This window comes from Diadema setosum, chromosome 8 (assembly GCF_964275005.1).
Source record: "Diadema setosum chromosome 8, eeDiaSeto1, whole genome shotgun sequence".
In the NCBI taxonomy this organism is placed as follows: domain Eukaryota; kingdom Metazoa; phylum Echinodermata; class Echinoidea; order Diadematoida; family Diadematidae; genus Diadema; species Diadema setosum.
Genome location: NC_092692.1, coordinates 617,501 through 636,807, shown reverse-complemented (window position 1 = coordinate 636,807; position 19,307 = coordinate 617,501). Strand labels below are relative to the sequence as shown.

Sequence of the window (19,307 nt, the reverse complement as noted above, 5' to 3'; positions counted from 1 at the left end):
AAATACAGCCACAAACGGCAGTCTTTGGACTGTAAAATGTCAAAATTTTCAAGCTCGCTCGCTCCGCTCGCTCGCATTAAACCGCTATGCCATTCTCCTGATGTTGCTGCCAGTAATTGCCGGCAGTTGCACTCGGTGTGCCCCCTAAATTTCCAAAGCGGAAAAGTATAGCTACAAACGGCAGTTTTTAGACTGTAATGTCAAAATTTTCAAGCTCGCTCGCTCCGCTCGCTCGCATTTAATCGCTATGCCATTCTCCTGATGTTGCTGCAAGTGATTGTGAGCAGGTGCGCCCCCTTTAATTTCCAAAGCGAAAAATATAGCTACAAACGGCATTTTGGGGACTGTAAAATGTAAAATTTTTGAAGCTCGCTCGCTTCGCTCGCTCGCATTTAATTATTATTCCATTCTCCTGATGTTGCTGCCAGTAATTGCCAGCAGTTTTCGCCCGATGCGCCCCCTAAATTTCCAAAGCGAAAAATATAGCTACAAACGGCAGTTTTTTGAGTGTAAAATGTTAAAATTTTAAAGCTCGCTCGCTCCACTCGCTCGCATTTAACCGCTATGCCATTCTCCTGATGTTGCTGCCAGTGATTGACAGCAGGTGCACCCGGTGCGCCCCCCTTAATTTCCAAAGCGAAAATATAGCTACAAACGACAGTTTTTAGGACTGGAAAATGTCAAAATTTTCAAGCTCACTCGCTTCGCTCGCTAGCATTCAATCAGTATGCCATTCTCCTGATGTTGCTGCCAGTAATTGCCGGCAGTTGCGCCCGGTGTGCCCCCTTAATTTCCAAAGCGAAAAAATACAGCCACAAACGGCAGTCTTTGGACTGTAAAATGTCAAAATTTTCAAGCTCGCTCGCTCCGCTCGCTCGCATTAAACCGCTATGCCATTCTCCTGATGTTGCTGCCAGTAATTGCCGGCAGTTGCACTCGGTGTGCCCCCTAAATTTCCAAAGCGAAAAAGTATAGCTACAAACGGCAGTTTTTAGACTGTAATGTCAAAATTTTCAAGCTCGCTCGCTCCGCTCGCTCGCATTTAATCGCTATGCCATTCTCCTGATGTTGCTGCCAGTGATTGTGAGCAGGTGCGCCCCCTTTAATTTCCAAAGCGAAAAATATAGCTACAAACGGCAGTTTGGGGACTGTAAAATGTAAAATTTTTGAAGCTCGCTCGCTTCGCTCGCTCGCATTTAATTATTATTCCATTCTCCTGATGTTGCTGCCAGTAATTGCCAGCAGTTTTCGCCCGATGCGCCCCCTAAATTTCCAAAGCGAAAAATATAGCTACAAACGGCAGTTTTTTGAGTGTAAAATGTTAAAATTTTAAAGCTCGCTCGCTCCGCTCGCTCGCATTTAACCGCTATGCCATTCTCCTGATGTTGCTGCCAGTGATTGTGAGCAGGTGCGCCCCCCTTAATTTCCAAAGCGAAAAATATAGCTACAAACGGCAGTTTGGGGACTGTAAAATGTCACATTTTTGAAGCTCGCTCACTTCGCTCGCTCGCATTTAATTATTATTCCATTCTCCTGATGTTGCTGCCAGTAATTGCCAGCAGTTTTCGCCCGATGCGCCCCCTTAATTTCCAAAGCGAAAAATATAGCTACAAACGGCAGTTTTTGGACTGTCAAATGTCGAAATTTTGAAGCTCGCTCGCTTCGCTCGCTCGCATTTAATCATTATGCCATTCTCCTGATGTTGCTGCCAGTAATTGCCAACAGTTTTTGCCCGGTGCGCCCCCCTTAATTTCCAAAGCGAAAAAATACAGCCACAAACGGCAGTCTTTGGACTGTAAAATGTCAACATTTTCAAGCTCGCTCGCTCCGCTCGCTCGCATTTAACCGCTATGCCATTCTCCTGATGTTGCTGCCAGTAATTGCCAGCAGTTGCGCCTGATGCGGCCCCCCTTAATTTTCAAAGCGAAAAAGTATAGCTACAAACGGCAGTTTTTAGACTGTAAAATGTTAAAATTTTCATGCTCACTCGCTCCGCTCGCTCGCATTTAATCGCTATGCCATTCTCCTGATATTGCTGCCAGTGATTGACAGCAGTTGTGCCTAGTGTGCCCCCCTTAATTTCGAAAGCGAAGAATATAGCTACAAACGGCAGTTTTTGGACTGAAAAATGTCAAAATTTTCAACGCAAAGAGATTTCACCGTAGGAGGGGGAAACCCCCTACCATATACCCTCTCCCCTCGCTTGATTCGTTTCCTCACATAACCGCTCCTCCTAAGATCAAATCCTGTCTACTCCGATGATAGGCCCCATTATTTAGTAGGCCTTCACAGTGATGTCGCACAGCAAGAGCTGAAATACCACGATTTTGTCATTCAATAATATATTGTGAATATTTCATTTTCTTAAAATTTTCACCACAAGTGAGCACCAGATCGCTGAATTTCAGGTCTGAAAATGCAAAATCTTCCTCGTGTGGGAGAGGGATACCCCCCCCCCCCCCATACACACCCTTCCCCCGTTCGGTCGTTCCGCTCGCTCTCACAGATATTTCCCCCCCCCCCCCCAAAAAAAAAAAAAAAAAAAATGTTTTCATACTTTTAAGGTCTGATTTTCCGCCGAAAGTCGTCTGACAAGCAAAAAAAAAAAAAAAAAAAAAAAAAAGCAACAAGAACAAAAAGTCTTTATGTTGTTGCTGCCACTTTTCTCCCAATTTATATTTCATGCAAAAGAGTGGGGCATCCGATCCATGTAAAGTGTGTGTGTGAGGGGGGGGGGGGGCACAAAGCTTCTCTCCCCCCCCCCCCCCCCCCCCCACCCCCCCCCCCCAAAAAAAAAAAAAAAAATAAGGCTGCGCCGGTCCGGTTATGGGCTTGTAATCGTGGTGATGGTGACCATCCCCCCCACTCCTCAGTATGGATTTACGCCGTTGTTTGAGCGAGTGCTACATGTAGCTGACTGGTATTGACCCACAAAGGTACGTGAAAATGCTGTTAGTTTTCGACCCATTTTATAAAACAAATGGTGCACAGGATTATTTTCGTGGCGTTAGTGAAGGTGCGGCGCACTCTATCCTGTGCATCATTATTTTGTATAATAACACTACACGAAATACGAACCAAACACAGGAAAACCGTTTTTAATGTTGTGCTCTTTTATCCATACTATTAACTGATCTTTATTATCTTTTCTCACCTTGGGAAGAATTGAAAGAGGGAGCAAGGACTTGAAGAGGTCCAGGCGTCCTTAGTCCATTCCTCTGACTATAAAGCTCGAATTGATAGTCAGAGTTGGCAATCAGGTTTGTAGCTAGGTATGAGTTTCTTGTAGGAGTGAGGTCAACACTGGTAACAGAATCTCCACTGGAAGTAGCAAAGACGACAACAAAGCCATCCACTCCTGCAGGTATGTTCCAGTTGACTTCAAAACTTGTCTCAGACACCTGTTGTACGGTTCCACCAGTAGGAGCGACCGGCAGGACTGGGTTAGACAGAGGTAACATGAAAAATAAAGTCTTCTGTGTCTCTATGAATCTTTGGGTTAGAGTTAGAAACCCTTAGGATGGCTTTCTAATAATGACGTATTGACCGCTGGAAAAGAAAATAGTAATGGTTTGTCACTAGCTGTATAATGGTGCAATGTTCCTACGTTCATGAAAGAAAAAGTAATTGATTTCGGAAGATGCTGAAGAGGGAGAAGTCTTTTAGTTTTTCGTCGACTACATTCATTCATTCATTCAGTCATTCATTCATGTTTTTATTTTCATTTCCAATCAATATACATAGGTGATACAAACGTCAAATGATAACATATCTTGTAACATATAATACATCTTATTCCATAAAGGACTTGGTGGAAATGAAAATTGAGGGGCTGCTAAAAGCGAACTTGTATAGTGCCCTCACTTACTCACCTTACATTACTACAATACATTAATACATAGCTTACAAAACTGCAATACATGTACCGTACAAGTTAATCATTGGAAGTATACACTTTTCATTACATCAATGGTAACATGAAGCATACGCATTCATACACACACACACACACACACACGTACACGTAAACGCACATACACATACACACACACACACACACACACACACGTACACACAAACGCACATACACACACACACAGAAGAGAGTAGGGAAAGAGAGAGAGAGAGAGGGGGGGGGGTATAGAAAGCGAAGGGCAGGTCAGTATTCTCGATGCAGGGCGAAGAAAAATAACAACAATTCCAAATCAGGCAAACTAATAATGGGGTACATACAAACCAATCAGATATTTCTTTAAATTACAAGAAAATGATTTCAAACTAGTACTAGTAGAATCTTTTATATTTTTGTTGAGGGAATTCCATAATTTTGGGCCACTGTGAATAAACGTAGATTTTGTAAAAAGAGTTCGAGTAAGGGTCAAATGATACTCATCTGTTTGACGAGTTGGGTATTTAGGAATATTTTTATTCCGATTAAACATATTTTCAAAAGCTAAATCACGAAACATAGTCTTAAATTGGAAGCAGTTTTTTTTTTTTTTTTTTTTAATCAGGCTCTTGCAGCATTGATTGCCCAAGGCAAGTACGGTTTGAAAGGGAAAATTATGTAAATTGACATTTTACGTGAAGCTATTCATTTTATAAATGAAAACAACTGTATCTGCTATGAAGATTAGTATTTACAAAATTTGCAACCAAACATTAATTGACCTGATTGAAACTAGTTTTTTGTTCTTGTGGTAAAAAAATAACGTATGTAGGGGCACAGCAAATTATATACGGATTCTGTAGTCGACACTACCAGTTCACATTCACTTCTCGCATTCGCCACTACCAGACAATTTCAGCACGTACATGACACTCTCATCACCTTTACGTAACACAGTTGAATGTTCTGTGTGTCCACACACCAAAAGTATTATAACGTGATGATTATCATGCAACATTGACATTCTCATAGTTTATGCCGCAAAAGACCAAACCCACTGGTTCACCTGTTGTGCTCATAAACGCCCGTACTGACAATGCCTGTAGGCCTATTGATCAACGAGTGAAGAATTCCTAACTCCTAGGAGTCCAAGGATTGATGAAGGTTTTAGAACCAGGTCAAGGTTAAGGTTAATGTTAATGATAAGATTAGTAATTACCAGATATATGTTGCTTAGTACAAGATGGGTATAAGCCCGCAACCGATTATTTGTTCATAGAAGAGAATTCCCCTTTAAGCGTTAACTGGATCTATCTGCAAAGAATAAAATGACTGAGAGTTTTTAAAACACCACTTACGACCAGCGGGCGGGTTAGTTGTTATATCAGTGGCCTGCACGGAATTTTCTGGCAAGATACCTCCAGCGGTGATGGAGACAACAAGAACATTAGTGGGCCTAGCTCCATTTAGAGTTTCGTTGCGCAGTGTGACTGTTGTTCGGGTCCCATCGAAGATGTACTCGTCGAAGATGAGTACATCTGCACTTATGTTGTATTGCACAACGAATCCGACAACTGGGTTTACTGGGAGAGTCCATGACACTGTGAAGAAGTCGTATGAGTGACCCTGAAGGTATGCATCCCTTGGAGCTATGGCAACAAAGAATCAAAGTAAACATTAATGTAACTTCATTTTTTATGGTGAACTGTGGATATGATATACGCAAAAAAAAAAAAATCACACGACTCTAACGCACACTAAAAAACTGTGGAAGTATTTTACTATGGTCTATATTGGCACTCCACAGCTTGAAGGCAATTTGTGATTTTGATTATAAAGTCCAATATCACATTTTTATTTATAGTGAAATATACATGGAGTGCTAATTGGTTCCAGCCTTGGTGAAAGGATTTCATTGTACATCCACATCTCCAGTTCCCACTGCCGATCAGATCAACTCGATCAAGCGAGATCAATCCCGATCACCTATTTTTACCAGACCAATCCCGACCAAATGCTCGATCGTCCTTCAACACGATCCCTTGCCGACCGCTATTCGATCTTTTACGATCCACATCCGACCATTCTCGACATCTCCAGAATCTCTCCTCGACAACCACACAGATCTCTACTCGAACATCCCGATCTACACACAATCAATACACGATCGCTACACGGTCAATACTCGATTTCTACTAGACTTCTTAGACCAGCTCGACATGACTCGATCTGTGTAAGATCTTGCATCGAACGGGTCGGCAGGTTCGTACAGTGATCGAGTGAAAGAAGAATTGGTTACAGTATTCGTTTGGTTATATGAGACAACTCAGTATTTATGCTTGAATACGGCGTGGCCCAAAAGAGTGCTATAAAACTGACTATTAATTGCAAAAGCATGAATGAACGAAAGATTATCTTTAGTATAGGTTTTACCGGCCAATTTCGCACTTTTGTCAGTCCATTTGATAAAAGGTTCATTCAATTTAGCGAAAATCCTCATCACTGCACATTCTGTCATTCAAAATTGCAAGTTGTTCGTTCAATTTAGCATTCCGATCAATGAGATTTGCACATAACGTGTGCCTTTCGAATTCGTAAAACGGGCATTAAAATTGGCACGTGCTCTTCAGTCATTCAAATTCGCCAGCACTGGCGAAAGGGGTATTTCAGTCATTCAATTTCGCGTATGGGCAGTCAAATTCCTATATATAACATAACATGTTCATTGAAATTAACGTCATGTTATTTCTTTTTTGAAAAGGTGATAACATTTAAACGCGTATTTCTATGTGACTTATTGTTTCAGCCACGCACTGTTAAGCAGTAAAAGTATCGTATTTTTGACCATATCATATAACTCGAGTTTGCTGTTCTGTAACGCCCCTTTTCTTTCATACATGACATTTTAGGCCTACATGTACCAATACTCTAGTTTAACTTCATCTTCTTACAGTCATGACGGCACAAGTTAGATACAGACGTATTTCTCAAGGGGACAGAAAAAGAATTATAGGAATATTTGATGATCATAACCTTGACTTCCTACAACTGGCCGACACACGGAATAAAGCGCTCAACGGAGAGATAAGTTGTGGCCATGCACATGTTGCACTATCTTCGGACTTGAAGAGACACTAAGCACATTAAAGAAAAAAAAATGTAGCCAAAATCTCTGAAATGAGTACGAAAATATGAAATGTAATGACGCTTGGAAAACAATAACTATGTTAAGAAAATAAAGAAAGAAGCAAACCATAAGCATGCGTGCTGAATTGACTGCAAAAGATATTAAATTGATTGCCAAAAAATGGATTGGAATGAACGAGAGCAGCATGTCCGTGATCACGTGACTATATCATTCTAAACTGAATGAGCGAATAACCAAATGGTGCTTGTTTTACGAATTTCAATTGAAAAGGTGTTAATTAGAATGAGGCTAAAGGTAATTTGAATGCTCCAAAGTTAATTTGAATGAAGAGATCATAAAATTGAACTACCGAACATGTCATCTATGGTATATTTTGCTAAATTGAATGCAGCAATTAGGAATTGGACTGACAAAAGTGCGAAATTGGCCGGGGAAACCTATAGTTGATAAAAGAACACTTCCTATTTTGAAATCACAATCATCAATTCTCGTGCAGGCGTTTCGATTCCATTCATTTTTCCTGAAAAAAAAAGATGACAAAGACTGATCACTACTGTTTGTGAGCCCAAAAGGTACAAAAAATGCATTCAGTTGTATTCATTCATTTTATCCGTTTTCAGTAGCTATTTTTGACGCATTCGTTATCAGTTTTTACGGCTTCACTATCGCTCAGTCAAGTAGGATATCAGTGTCCAAAGTTACAGATTTTGTAAATCACAAATTTTCATGGAGATCAAAGCGCCTGCACAAAGATTGATTATCATTGTGTCAAATAAAATTTGAGGTGTTCTTTCTATTGAATAATGTAACGATTTCATTCAGTCGCTCATATCTTTTTAAATAAGAGACAGTTTTGTAGCACTCTGTCTGCCGGGACACCATGTATAATATAATAGGTTCGTTCATAATATGCATTCGATATTTGCAGTGGATGTGAAGAATAGCAAATCTAAGTTTGATGTCTCATAAAAAAAATATAAAAAAAATGTTACACCGCCACGCTTCGTAAGTGCATTACATATAGGTGGGCTGAAATTAATTTGGTTTAAAATGAAACATAGGCCTATATGCCCATAAATGCACCATTATATAGAGTTGAAAAAAAATTGACTATTCTACAACCCTAATGAGTCGTGTTATCTTTGTCATTATTGTTCTCATTACTAAAGAATGAAAAAGTGAATGAGAAAATAATTATGTATGTAGTCATTGATAAAGTATAGGCCCAAGAGTGTGTAAAAGAAAATATATGTATCATTAATTTCTAAATTCATGAAGTGTGCTGATATGTGGAACAGAGTACATTATTATGAAAATAAAACAATATAACATTTTACACTAGCAAGATGAAAATCTTGGTTGTTTATTGTCAACTCAGCCAATCGATATCAAGGTGGACTTCAAGCAATGTACATACAACTCTAAAAAAAAAAAAAGACATTATTAAGCGAAGCAAAAGTGTAACATCTACGTAAATAAAAGTTAAGTAAGTCACTGAGCATTTATGAATCTATGTTACAACTACTGTTTTAACACGTCAGCGTAAGAAATAGATTTTATATCAACGTAACCAACTTCAACTTTGAAACAGACAAGCTAGCAAAAGAATTCAAGAAACATTTCTCAGTTTATAAGTAAAGTAGATAATCTAGAAAATTTCCTTTCACGTTACAGTCATATTGCCAGAATACCGAATTTTTCTCAGTTTCAGTTGTGTTTCCTTTCTTTCTTCTGGTATTTTTGTCTGGAGAGTCTAATTCTGCCATGTCTGCTGTCTAGGGTTTGTTGTCTTTTCTCTCTTCGTGGCCCTTTTCTTTTCTTCAGTGGGCATGGAGTGGCTGAAGATACTGACGACATTTAACTTTTTAACGTGACCAAGGACTGCATATATTTTTTCTTAATACCTTAACAATAAATGAGTGCTGAGAAAGTACGTCTGCACCTGCTGCAACCACTGTCAAAAAGTGCTCGGTATTTGATCGAGTGCCGGTCGAAGCATGATCGAGTTTAGTCGAGTATCAATCGATAGCAGTCCTGTATCGGTCGTGTAGCGGTCGAGTTATTCATGAAACTGATGAATCCTGGATCGAGATGATCTGAAATCAATCGTGTAGCATTCGAGTATAACTCGAGATGATCGGGAACTGAGCTCGGGGGAAAAATCCGTCCCGACCACACTAGATTTCTATACGACCGATTCCCGATCAGCTCGATCTCTTCTCGATCACTACCCGAGCTGTTGGTGTTCGGGCTTCCTACTCGAATATTTTGGACATGTCCAAAATTATCGTGAAGGAAGCAGGAGCGATGCCGATCAAGGTAGATCGACCCCGAATACCAAGGAAAAGACTTGGCCTTTTTTTTTTATTGTGGATTATGCTGCATTTTGGTATTCGGTGACTATGAAGCTTTTTTATTCATTCTTCTAAAGCATTACAGCTGAAAGCAGATACGAGGTGTTTGTAGAGAGATAAAGATGGAAAAAAAAAAGGAACAGGCAGTTGAAAGGGTGTGATATATAAATTGTTACTTATGAAAGCTGGTTGGGAAACATCCTGTACACTGGTAGTACCAACATCCACCTGATGCTGAGGTTTAAAAAGCATGGTATTTAAACAAGTCGATAGATGTATGTTAAAGAGAAGAATGTTTTGATGGCCAAAAGATTAGCATTAGGTTTTATTTCTCCTCTTTTTCTGCTGCTAGTACACATATATTTTTGCGATACAAATTTACATCTATACAAGATGATCTGAAATTTAGAAAGGACAGCAGATGGATACACTTTGTTTATACTGTTTATACCATGACCTCTTTTGAAAGTTTGTTATGGAAGAGTCAGAAGGAAAAATTTATTTTCCCTCTAAGGTTGAAGTTACCCCCCCCCCCCCATGGGGAATGGCTACTGCGTGGTATTTGTATTTAATGCAAAAGTCGATGTGTATGTAGTATGTATCGTGGATAGGAAGAGGCACATGTGCTGAAGGGGAAGTATCACACTTTGAAGGGAAGTATCACACGTCGATTGTATGTCATGAGATGCGTATGGAGAGACACAGGTAAAAAGAAGGAAAAAAAAAAGGAAAGATCATCAATTATAGAATAAGGATAGGAAAGATTCTGATAAAGTATGTTGCTGTGACCAGGTTGATATGTACATGCTAAACAGGATGCTTACATCCTTTGTAATGGCCGAAATATGGTTATTCGGTGATTTTTTACGTATATTTTACATATATTCTTTATAGTAAGTACACAGTGATAGTAAGTACACAGTGTCCTTGAAAAGGAGGTCCTCTCCAGAGTTTTGCAAATCCATTAATATGAGAGAGAGAGAGGGAAGTTCCCTGTGGAGTGGAGCGGGAGAGGGGGCCGAGTAGAGGGTGAAAGGATTGTGGGGTTCGGAGGCTTCACGGTTTACGGGGGACACTTATAGGCCGGCCATGTTTTGGTGTTCAGATGGGCGGGTTGGTGGGACACACCCCAACTGTTTCTCAAATTGAATTAATGAGACACAAGAATGTCAAGTTTGTGGTGAGGGAATGGGTGAAGGTCTGTGAGGAGCTTCTTTATGCAACCAGCAAATTAGATAATGAGATGTTTTCTTTGAATATGTTTACAAGATACAAGAATGTCAAGTTTAGTGTGACGGAATTGGTGAAGCACTATGAGAAGCTTCTTCATGCAACCAGCCTAATAGATAATGGGGAGCTTATTCATGCAACCAGCCCAATAGACAATGAGATGTTTCTCTGAATATGTTTGAACTGATGTTTACAAGTTACAAGACGCAAGAATGTCAAATTTAGTGTGATGGAATTGGTGAAGTTCTGTGAGGAGCTTTTCCACGCAGCCTGTATATGTTTCTTTGAATACATTATGTCAAATTCTGCTTGAGCGCCACAAGCTTTGTTACAGACAATATGTATAGGGTATAGGGAGTGGCACAGGGCTTAAGGCTGAAGTTTTGAGTGCTTCGGTCCACAGGACGACTTTTTGTCGTCGTTTTTTTCCCCCTCTCTCTCTTCGTCTTAAAAGACCATAAAGATGTGCACAGGGATTGAAAGTGGGGGCCAAACTGTACTTTGATTATTGAATAATACGGTATTTGGATGTTTTGGATGTTTGTGTGCCAGAAGGAAAAGACTTAGTCCTTTTTTTTTTCTTTTTTTTTGCGGATTATGTTGCATTTTGGTATTCGGTGACTATGAAGCTGTTTTATTCATTTTTCCAAAGCATTACAGCCGAAAGCAGATACGGGGTGTTTGTGGAATGATAAAGATGGAAAAAAAAATATAAGGAACAGGAAGTTGAAAGGGTGTGATATATAAATCGTTGCTTATGAAAGCTGGTTGGGAAACATCCTGTACACTGGTAGTACAGCTGTACCAACATCTACCTGATGCTGAGGTTGTTAAAAGGAATGGTATTTGAACAGGTCGATAGATGTATGTTAAAGAGAAGAACGTTTTGGTGGCCAAAAGATTAGCATTAGGTTTTATTTCTCCTCTTTTTCTGTTGCTAGTACACATGTATTTTTTTTTTTTGCGATACAAACTTACATCTATACAAGATGATTTGAAATTTAGAAAGGACATCAGATGGATACACTTTGTTTATACTGTTTTATACCATGACCTCTTTTGAAAGTTTGTTATGGAAAAAAGTATTTTCCCCCTAGTGTTGAAGTGAAAAAAAGAATCACCATCAATTATAGAATAAGGATAAGAAAGATTCTGATAAAGCATGTTGTCGTGACCAGGTTGATACATGTATGTATATGCTAAACAGGATGTTTAATGGCTGAAATATGGTTATTCGGGGATTTTTCACATTGTAGTCAGTACACAGTGATTTGTCCTTGAAAAGGAGTCCTCTCCAGTTTTGCAAATCCATATGAGAAGGAGAGGGAGGTCCCCTGTGGAGTGGTGTGGGAGGGGCCGAGTAGAGGGTGGAAGGATTGTGGGGTTCGGAGGCTTCACGGTTTTCGGGGGACACTTCTATAGGCCGGCCATGTTTGGTGTTTAGATGGGCGGGTTTGGTGGGTCGCGCCCCCACGGTTTCTCATGCATTTAAATACAAAAGTTATAATAAGATTTCTTTTTCTTTTTTGTATTTGCTCTGTAAATGTAGGACTTGTTTTAAGATAAAAATAGAAACAAGTGTCTGATTTTGATGTATTTTGATTTAGGAATGTGTTTTATCTGTATTGACTAAAGGCGGCATTTTTTCCGAGTTTCAGGTATGGCGTGCATGGGAGATTGGGGAGCGCGGCTCAGAAGGCCCGCGGCCACTCGTCTGAGTATTCACAGGGCTGGTCGGGGGTGTTTTCCGAGGAGTGTGGGGTTAGGGATGCCATTTTTTCTTATCTCTTCTCCGTTTCAGTCGCTTTGCGGCGTTCTACGGGGAAGGAATGTACCAGCTTATATTCTGCCTAAGATGATGTCACAATGAGAACAGACAGGTGTTTTTTTTTTCTCGCTTTCTCTTCGTTTGTGAGTGAGGGTTATTAGTTTGTCAGCCATTATGGTGCAATGTACATTATCAATTTTAGCGCGAAGGAATTGGTGAAGGCCTTAGGGAGCTTCTACATGCAAATGAAGATCGATGTTTTATTTGAACATGTTAAACTCGTCTTGAAGGCAATGTTGGTTGCAAAGAGTCATTTTGTTTAAGATTTCATGTGTCATATGTACAATGCTTGAGTTTTGAATACTGATTGCTTGGTAGGTGGGGGAGAAGGCTGTGGGGTTAAGAAAAGATGTTCTGGATTATTGTTACTGTGGGTTTTAAGAGGTGGGCATCTGGTTCCGGGCAACTTCGTACTTTTCTGAGGTTAGGTTTGTTTTTGAGACATATTTCAGATATTTTTGATAATGAGTAATACAGATGAATCTGGAAAAGATTCTATAGATTGCAAAATGTATTCACTTAATGTAAAGGGAATTAGAGACAGGGGGAAAAGAGATAAAGGTGCAGATATTGTTTTTTTTACAGGAAACATTTAGTACCAGAGATATAGAGGACAGATGGAGTTCGATGTGGGAAGGTCCCTGTTATTTTAGTCATGGTTCTAATCACAGTAGAGGGGTGCTTGTGTTAATCTCCCCAAAGGTTGATATTGATGTGTTTCAGGTTCTTCGAGACAATGAAGGTAGATATATATTTATAGATTGTAAGATACAAGGTACCAGATTGGTATTAGGTAATGTTTATTTTCCCACAAGAAATTATGAAAGTGATCAATTGATATTTTGGAAAGAGGTTTGTAAAACTCTTGCTAAAATTAATAAGAAAGGGTATCCGGTGATAGTAGGCGGTGATTTTAATATGATTAGGGATATTGGATTAGATTATTTTGGTTATTCTGTGGTTAGGACTCCAAAAAGAATTAATCAAGTAGTTGAGGAATTTATGTCAGAAAATAATTATTTGGATATTTGGAGAATTAGGCATCCTTTGAAAAGGCAATTTACTTATACTCAAAAAAAAAAATCCTTTTATGCAAAGTAGATTGGATTATTGGATAATATCTGAAAGTTTGGATGAAGTAAGTATAACATGTGAAATAATTCCATCTGTTGCTCCGGATCATCATGCAATATTTTTGCATCTATATAATAAAACAGGAAATAGATGGGGAAAAAAGAAGAGGATCATATTGGAAATTTAATAATAGTCTTTGTGAAAATCAGGTATATGTATTAGAGATGAAAAAGGAAATTATTAAATTAAAAAATGAATTAAGTATGGAAATACAAGATAAAAGATTGTTATGGGATTTTATGAAGATGAAGATTCGTAGTTTTACACAAAAATTTTCTAAAAGTTTGGCAAAAGAAAAGAGAATGTTAAGAAAGCGATTGGAAAAAGAAGTACGGGATTTAGAACAGAAGCTTGTGAATGATATGAATGAAGAGATTTTGGAAAGACTCGAAAATACAAAAAAAGGAATTAAGAGAATCATATGATTATGTAAATGAAGGTATAAAGATTCGATCACGAGCCTCGTGGTATGAAAGTGGAGAAAGGGATTCACGATATTTTAATCAGTTAATGCAAAGGAATAAAAAGGGAAGTATTATTAAGAAATTGAAGATATCGGAGGGTGTTATTTGTAGTGATGAAAAAATTATAGTGGAAGAAATCGGGAATTTTTATAGTAGATTGTATAGTACATTAGATACAAAGAATATAGAAGACTGGAATGCACGTTTTTTTCAAGATTTACCAAAATTAAAGGAGGAATCTCGAGAATATTGTGAAGGTTTGATAAGTAATGAAAAGTGTATAGAGATATTAAAAGAATTAAAATTAAATAAATCACCGGGGAACGATGGTCTGACAACTGAATTTTATAATATATTTTGGCCGGAGATTGGAGGAGTAGTAAGAGAAGCCTTAAATGAGGCATATAAATTAGGGGAAATGTCAAATTCACAGAAGGAAGCAGTAATTAAGTTAATTGCTAAGGATGGGAAAGATCCTTTTTTTATTGAAGAATTATAGACCGATATCTCTTCTTAATGTAGATTATAAGATTTTAACAAAGATTTTAGCTAAACGGATAAAGGAAGTTTTGAATGAAGTTATTTTGGGAGATCAAGTAGGTTATATTGAGGGAAGAAATATTGGGGAAGCCATTTGAATCATAGATGATATGATATTTCATACATCTCATTATAATTTACCAGGGTTTTTATTGGCTATAGATTTTGAAAAGGCTTTTGATTCTATTTCTCATCAATTTCTTCAGGAGGTTTTGCGTTCTTTTGGATTTGGCCCGTCATTTCAAAAGTGGGTACAAGTTTTGTATACAAATGCTTTGAGTTGTGTTTTGAATGAGGGGGTTTCTACCGGTTATTTTAAAGTGGAGAGAGGTGTTCGACAGGGTGACCCACTGTCTCCTTATTTATTTATTTTATGCATGGAAATAATGGCGCATAGATTACGAAGGGATAATTCTGTACAAGGAATAAAGTTTGGAGAGGAGGAAATTAAATTAGTTTTATATGCAGATGATATGACTATTTTTATACGTAATGAGAAATCAATTTATAGGTTAAAGATGGTGTTTGAAGAATTTGAAAAAATGTCGGGATTAAAGGTAAATATGGATAAGACTAAAGTATTAAGATTGGGATTATATCAGCATTTGAAATTAGATACTAATTTTGGAGAAATAGTTGATTTTGTGAAGATACTTGGGGTTTTCTTTTCTTTAGACGAAGGAACGAAGGAAAATATGAATTATAAAGAGATTTTGAGTAAGATAAAAGTTCTTTTGAATTTCTGGAAACAAAGAGATCTAACTTTGATGGGAAAGATTCAATTACTCAAAGTACATATTTATTCAAAAGTTATATATCGAGCTTCTCTCACTCCAGTTCCTAGATGGGTTTTTGATTCTTTAGACAAATTGGTTTTTGATTTCATATGGAAAGGAAAAAGAGATAAAATTAAAAAAATATATTGTTTTTAGATTATAGACAAGGTGGGTTAAAAATGATGAATTTTGTTGATTTAGTTAAAGCACAGCGAGTTATGTGGGTTAAGAAACTTCTTAATAAAGATGAAAATATGAAATGGAAGCAATATTTTAATTTTGTTACGAGAGATATAGGAGGAGAATTTATATTTTTGTGTGATTATTTACCAGCGCTGTTGAAAGTGAGAGCTCCATTATTTTATAGGGATTTATTAGAAGTGTGGGTACAAACGAAACAAATGAGAAGTAATGTTAGTAGTAGTTTGTATAGTGGTAATGTTATAATATTTAATAATAAATATATACGATTGAACAGAAGTTGTATATATGATGAAAGTATGTATTAAAATGGAGTTTATAGATTAAAACATATTTCAGGAAATAATGGTGAATTGAAATGTGATAGATATTTTAGAGATTTAGGTTTAGGAGTTAAAGATATTTTTTTGTTAAGATATATTTATGAAAATATACCGATGGGTTGGAGGAGAAATATGAAAGAAAAAGAAAAAGATATTTTGGAAACTGATTTTATTATAGGAGGGAAAACAATCGCCATTAGCAATGATCAAAACAAATGTATTTGCAATTTCTTAAGGAAAAAAGAAAGTGCAGTATTGATTTTTGATAGAATTAATCAAAATTATGGGTTTTCTGTCAAGGAGATACAAAATATATTTTTAAGGCCAAGACAATGTACATTAAATAGCCGATTAAGAGAGTTTCAGTTTAAACTGATGAATGGTATTGTTTATACAAATCACCATCTTTTCAGGTTTGGTTTTACTGCAAGTAATTTATGCTCTTTTTGTGAAAAAGAAGAAGAAACATACAAACACTTATTTTATATTTGTGAGCAGGTGAAATTACTCTGGGAATCATTTGAAGAAATGATAGAGAATGTTGAATTTAAAAATTGTACTTGGGAAGAAATTTTGTTTGGGTGGAAGGAGGATAATAGGGGAAAACATCAGTTGTTAAATCACATTTTAATTTTGGTTAAATATTTGATTTTTAAAAGTAGAGAATATGGAAAGCCGCCTACATATCGTGAAATAAAAAATAATATTTTAGAGGATAGATTTGAGGAAAAGAAATTAGCATCAATGAAGGGAACTTTAACCATTCATTTTAGTAAATGGGAAAATTTGAAAATAAGTATGGAAGGACCCGGAGCCAGATGTCCACGGGGAAGGGGGGAAGGGGGAAGGGAGGGGAAGGGTAGAGGGGAGAGGGAGGGGGAGGGGGAGGGGAGGGGGGTGATTAACGGGAATATCGATTCCATTTGGTTGTATATCGATTTTATTTGGGTGCATATCGATGTGTTAAATATTTCTTTGTATGAAGCACCGTTACGCTGAAAGTACAGCTCCATTTAATATGAATATATATATATATATATTTTTTTTTTATAAATGCGCTGTCATGTTAAAAGGACGGATCCATTTGATTTTAATGAAAGCAAGTAAGCAGTGTATGTTGTTGTTTTTTTTTTCCTCGGTGAATTGTATTTCCTTTGCTAATGCACTGTTCCTGCTGAAAGTACAGCTTGGTTTTGATTTCATTATAATTGTGTTTTGCTAAATCGTGAATTCTGTAATATATATGATTCGATTTATCATGAAATTGTATTGAATATGGAATCAATAAAAGATTATGGAAAAAAAAATGCCGAGCGAGCCCGACTAGGCTAAAAAAGCTTGATCGGGATTGATCGAGTTGATCTGATCGGCAGTGGGAACGCGCCATAAGCGGGGTTCCGATTATCGTGTGATCCGTTACGAACGTCACGATGGCCCAATCATAACTGATCGTGAAAATTCTGTTCAACTCATGTGAAATTTCACGATTGGAGAGGTGATGCGAGTCGACACAAGTTGGTGCGCTTTGATGCCATGTGGTCACGATTGGTCTATTTCAAGCAATACGATCTGCAACGATATGGTTTCCCGATGATATACGATATACAATACGATTATCCCGATTGACTCTCCGATTGGGTCCCGATCTCACACGATCATAACGATCAGGGTTCCCGATCTGTTACGTGCAGACACGTCAGGATCCGTTCCAGTGCGATCATCATGAACCAATGCGCTCTGTTGCGATAGGATACGATGTCTTTGGCAATCGGGATCTGGAGCAAAGACGATTTGAGCCACGATTGGACCCTAACGGGTATAAATACAGCCCCACTGACCACGGACTTCATTGCTTCTAGAACTTCTACAGAGTTTACATCCCAACCAACAGACGCTGAAAATGACAGAACTGGGGGAAGACGACGTAACACTTGCAGTGTTACTTTTTGCTTACATCACCGCCAGGGAGGAAGAAAATGAGCAGCTAGACCAGCCACAATCCCAACCACGAAAGGTCAGGAGAGCTGCAGCCAGGCAGTTCTGAGCACGACCATGGCTCACAGAGGGAATGAGACAACAGTTAATTTGGTCAGTTCTCCAGCCTTCTAGACACCCAGTTGAGACTGGATGATCCAGTAACTTTCCAAAATTACACATGGCTTACACCGCGGATCTTCAATGAAGTCTTGCACAGGGTTATCCCAGCAATAACGAGGGAACAGAAGTCGGGCAACCTCTTTCACCTGGACTGAAACTGGCAGAGACATTGAGGCACCTCGCAACAGGTGACAGTTACGTATCAGTCTCAGTACTCTCTTGGGAATGCTTTGAGGTGCAGAGTGTCCGGCATCTCGAAGATGATTCCGGAAGTGTGCCGGGCTATTGTGCAAGCGTACAAAGATGAGGTGTTCAGCCCACCCATGACTCCTGAAGACTGGAGAGCTGCAGCTAGCCAGTTTGAGGAAAGATTGAATATCCCCACGCAGTTGGGGCTCTGGATGGCAAACACATTGCTATCAAGAAACCACCCCACACTGGCAGCCTCTTCTACAATTACAAAGGTTGCTTTTCGATACCATTGCTCGCTCTTGTAGACGCAGATTACAAGTTTGTGTGGATCGAACTTGCTGGAAAAGGACACAATAAACATGTCAGATGTTTAGATATTTGGCGACTCTGGGCCGTTCAACTTCTTGGAACGAGAAGTCCTAGGACTCCCCCCCCCCCCCAGCCTGCCCACTGACTACAAGCCCTGGTGATCTCCAAGACATGCCCTTCTTCATATTCTTGGTGATGACGCCTTTGCACTCAGGAAGTACCTCATGAAGCCGTACAGCAGCAGAAGGATTACCAGGGAAGAGAGGATCTTCAATTACAGACTCTCACGGGGGAGGAGAGTGTTGGAAATGCCTTTGGAATCCTTGCCAGCAAATCCAGATGTCTCCTCAGAACTCTAGAGCAGAAGCCCGACACTGTGAGGGGTATGGTAGAGGCAGCAATGGTTCTACAAAACCTCCTGAGGCAGAGCCATCCAGATAATTTCCTCTTTTTCCTTCTTCACTTAATGAAGTTGTCATCTTCTTTCTCTTAGCTTTCTGGATAGGGGTTGTCTCTCCATCTTCCTCTGCCTCCTCATGTGCCAGCTGTGACTGGATATATTCAGGCTCAGGGGGTGGCAGGGCCCTACTATCTTTAACCTTTCTTGCCTCTGATGCTTTTGGGTGGCATGTTGGAGATTGTTCAGATTACTAAGAATATAGCAAGAGCAAGCTGAAATGAAACGTGTGCTCTCTACAAGTGCAGAGTACCTATTATGAGAATTAACTCCTAACAGATCTTGAGCATCAGTGAAAAAACGTGACTTCTCGTATCTACTCGTATTTACTCGCATTTACTAGTATCAAGTCGTATCTTCTCGTT

At 38.7% G+C, this 19,307-nt stretch overlaps 1 protein-coding gene across 1 annotated transcript in view; it reads right to left on the bottom strand.

Moving 5' to 3' along the window:
* Nucleotides 1-19,307, bottom strand: part of LOC140231682 (uncharacterized) — a 178,846-nt gene that overhangs the window by 157,585 nt on the left and 1,954 nt on the right. The window contains exons 2-4 of the mRNA XM_072311836.1: nucleotides 18,306-18,514; nucleotides 5,248-5,538; nucleotides 3,155-3,439 (exon numbers count right to left, since the gene is read on the bottom strand). Coding sequence (XP_072167937.1) covers nucleotides 3,155-3,439; nucleotides 5,248-5,538; nucleotides 18,306-18,514 — 785 coding nt within the window. The remainder of the gene's footprint in view (nucleotides 1-3,154; nucleotides 3,440-5,247; nucleotides 5,539-18,305; nucleotides 18,515-19,307) is intronic.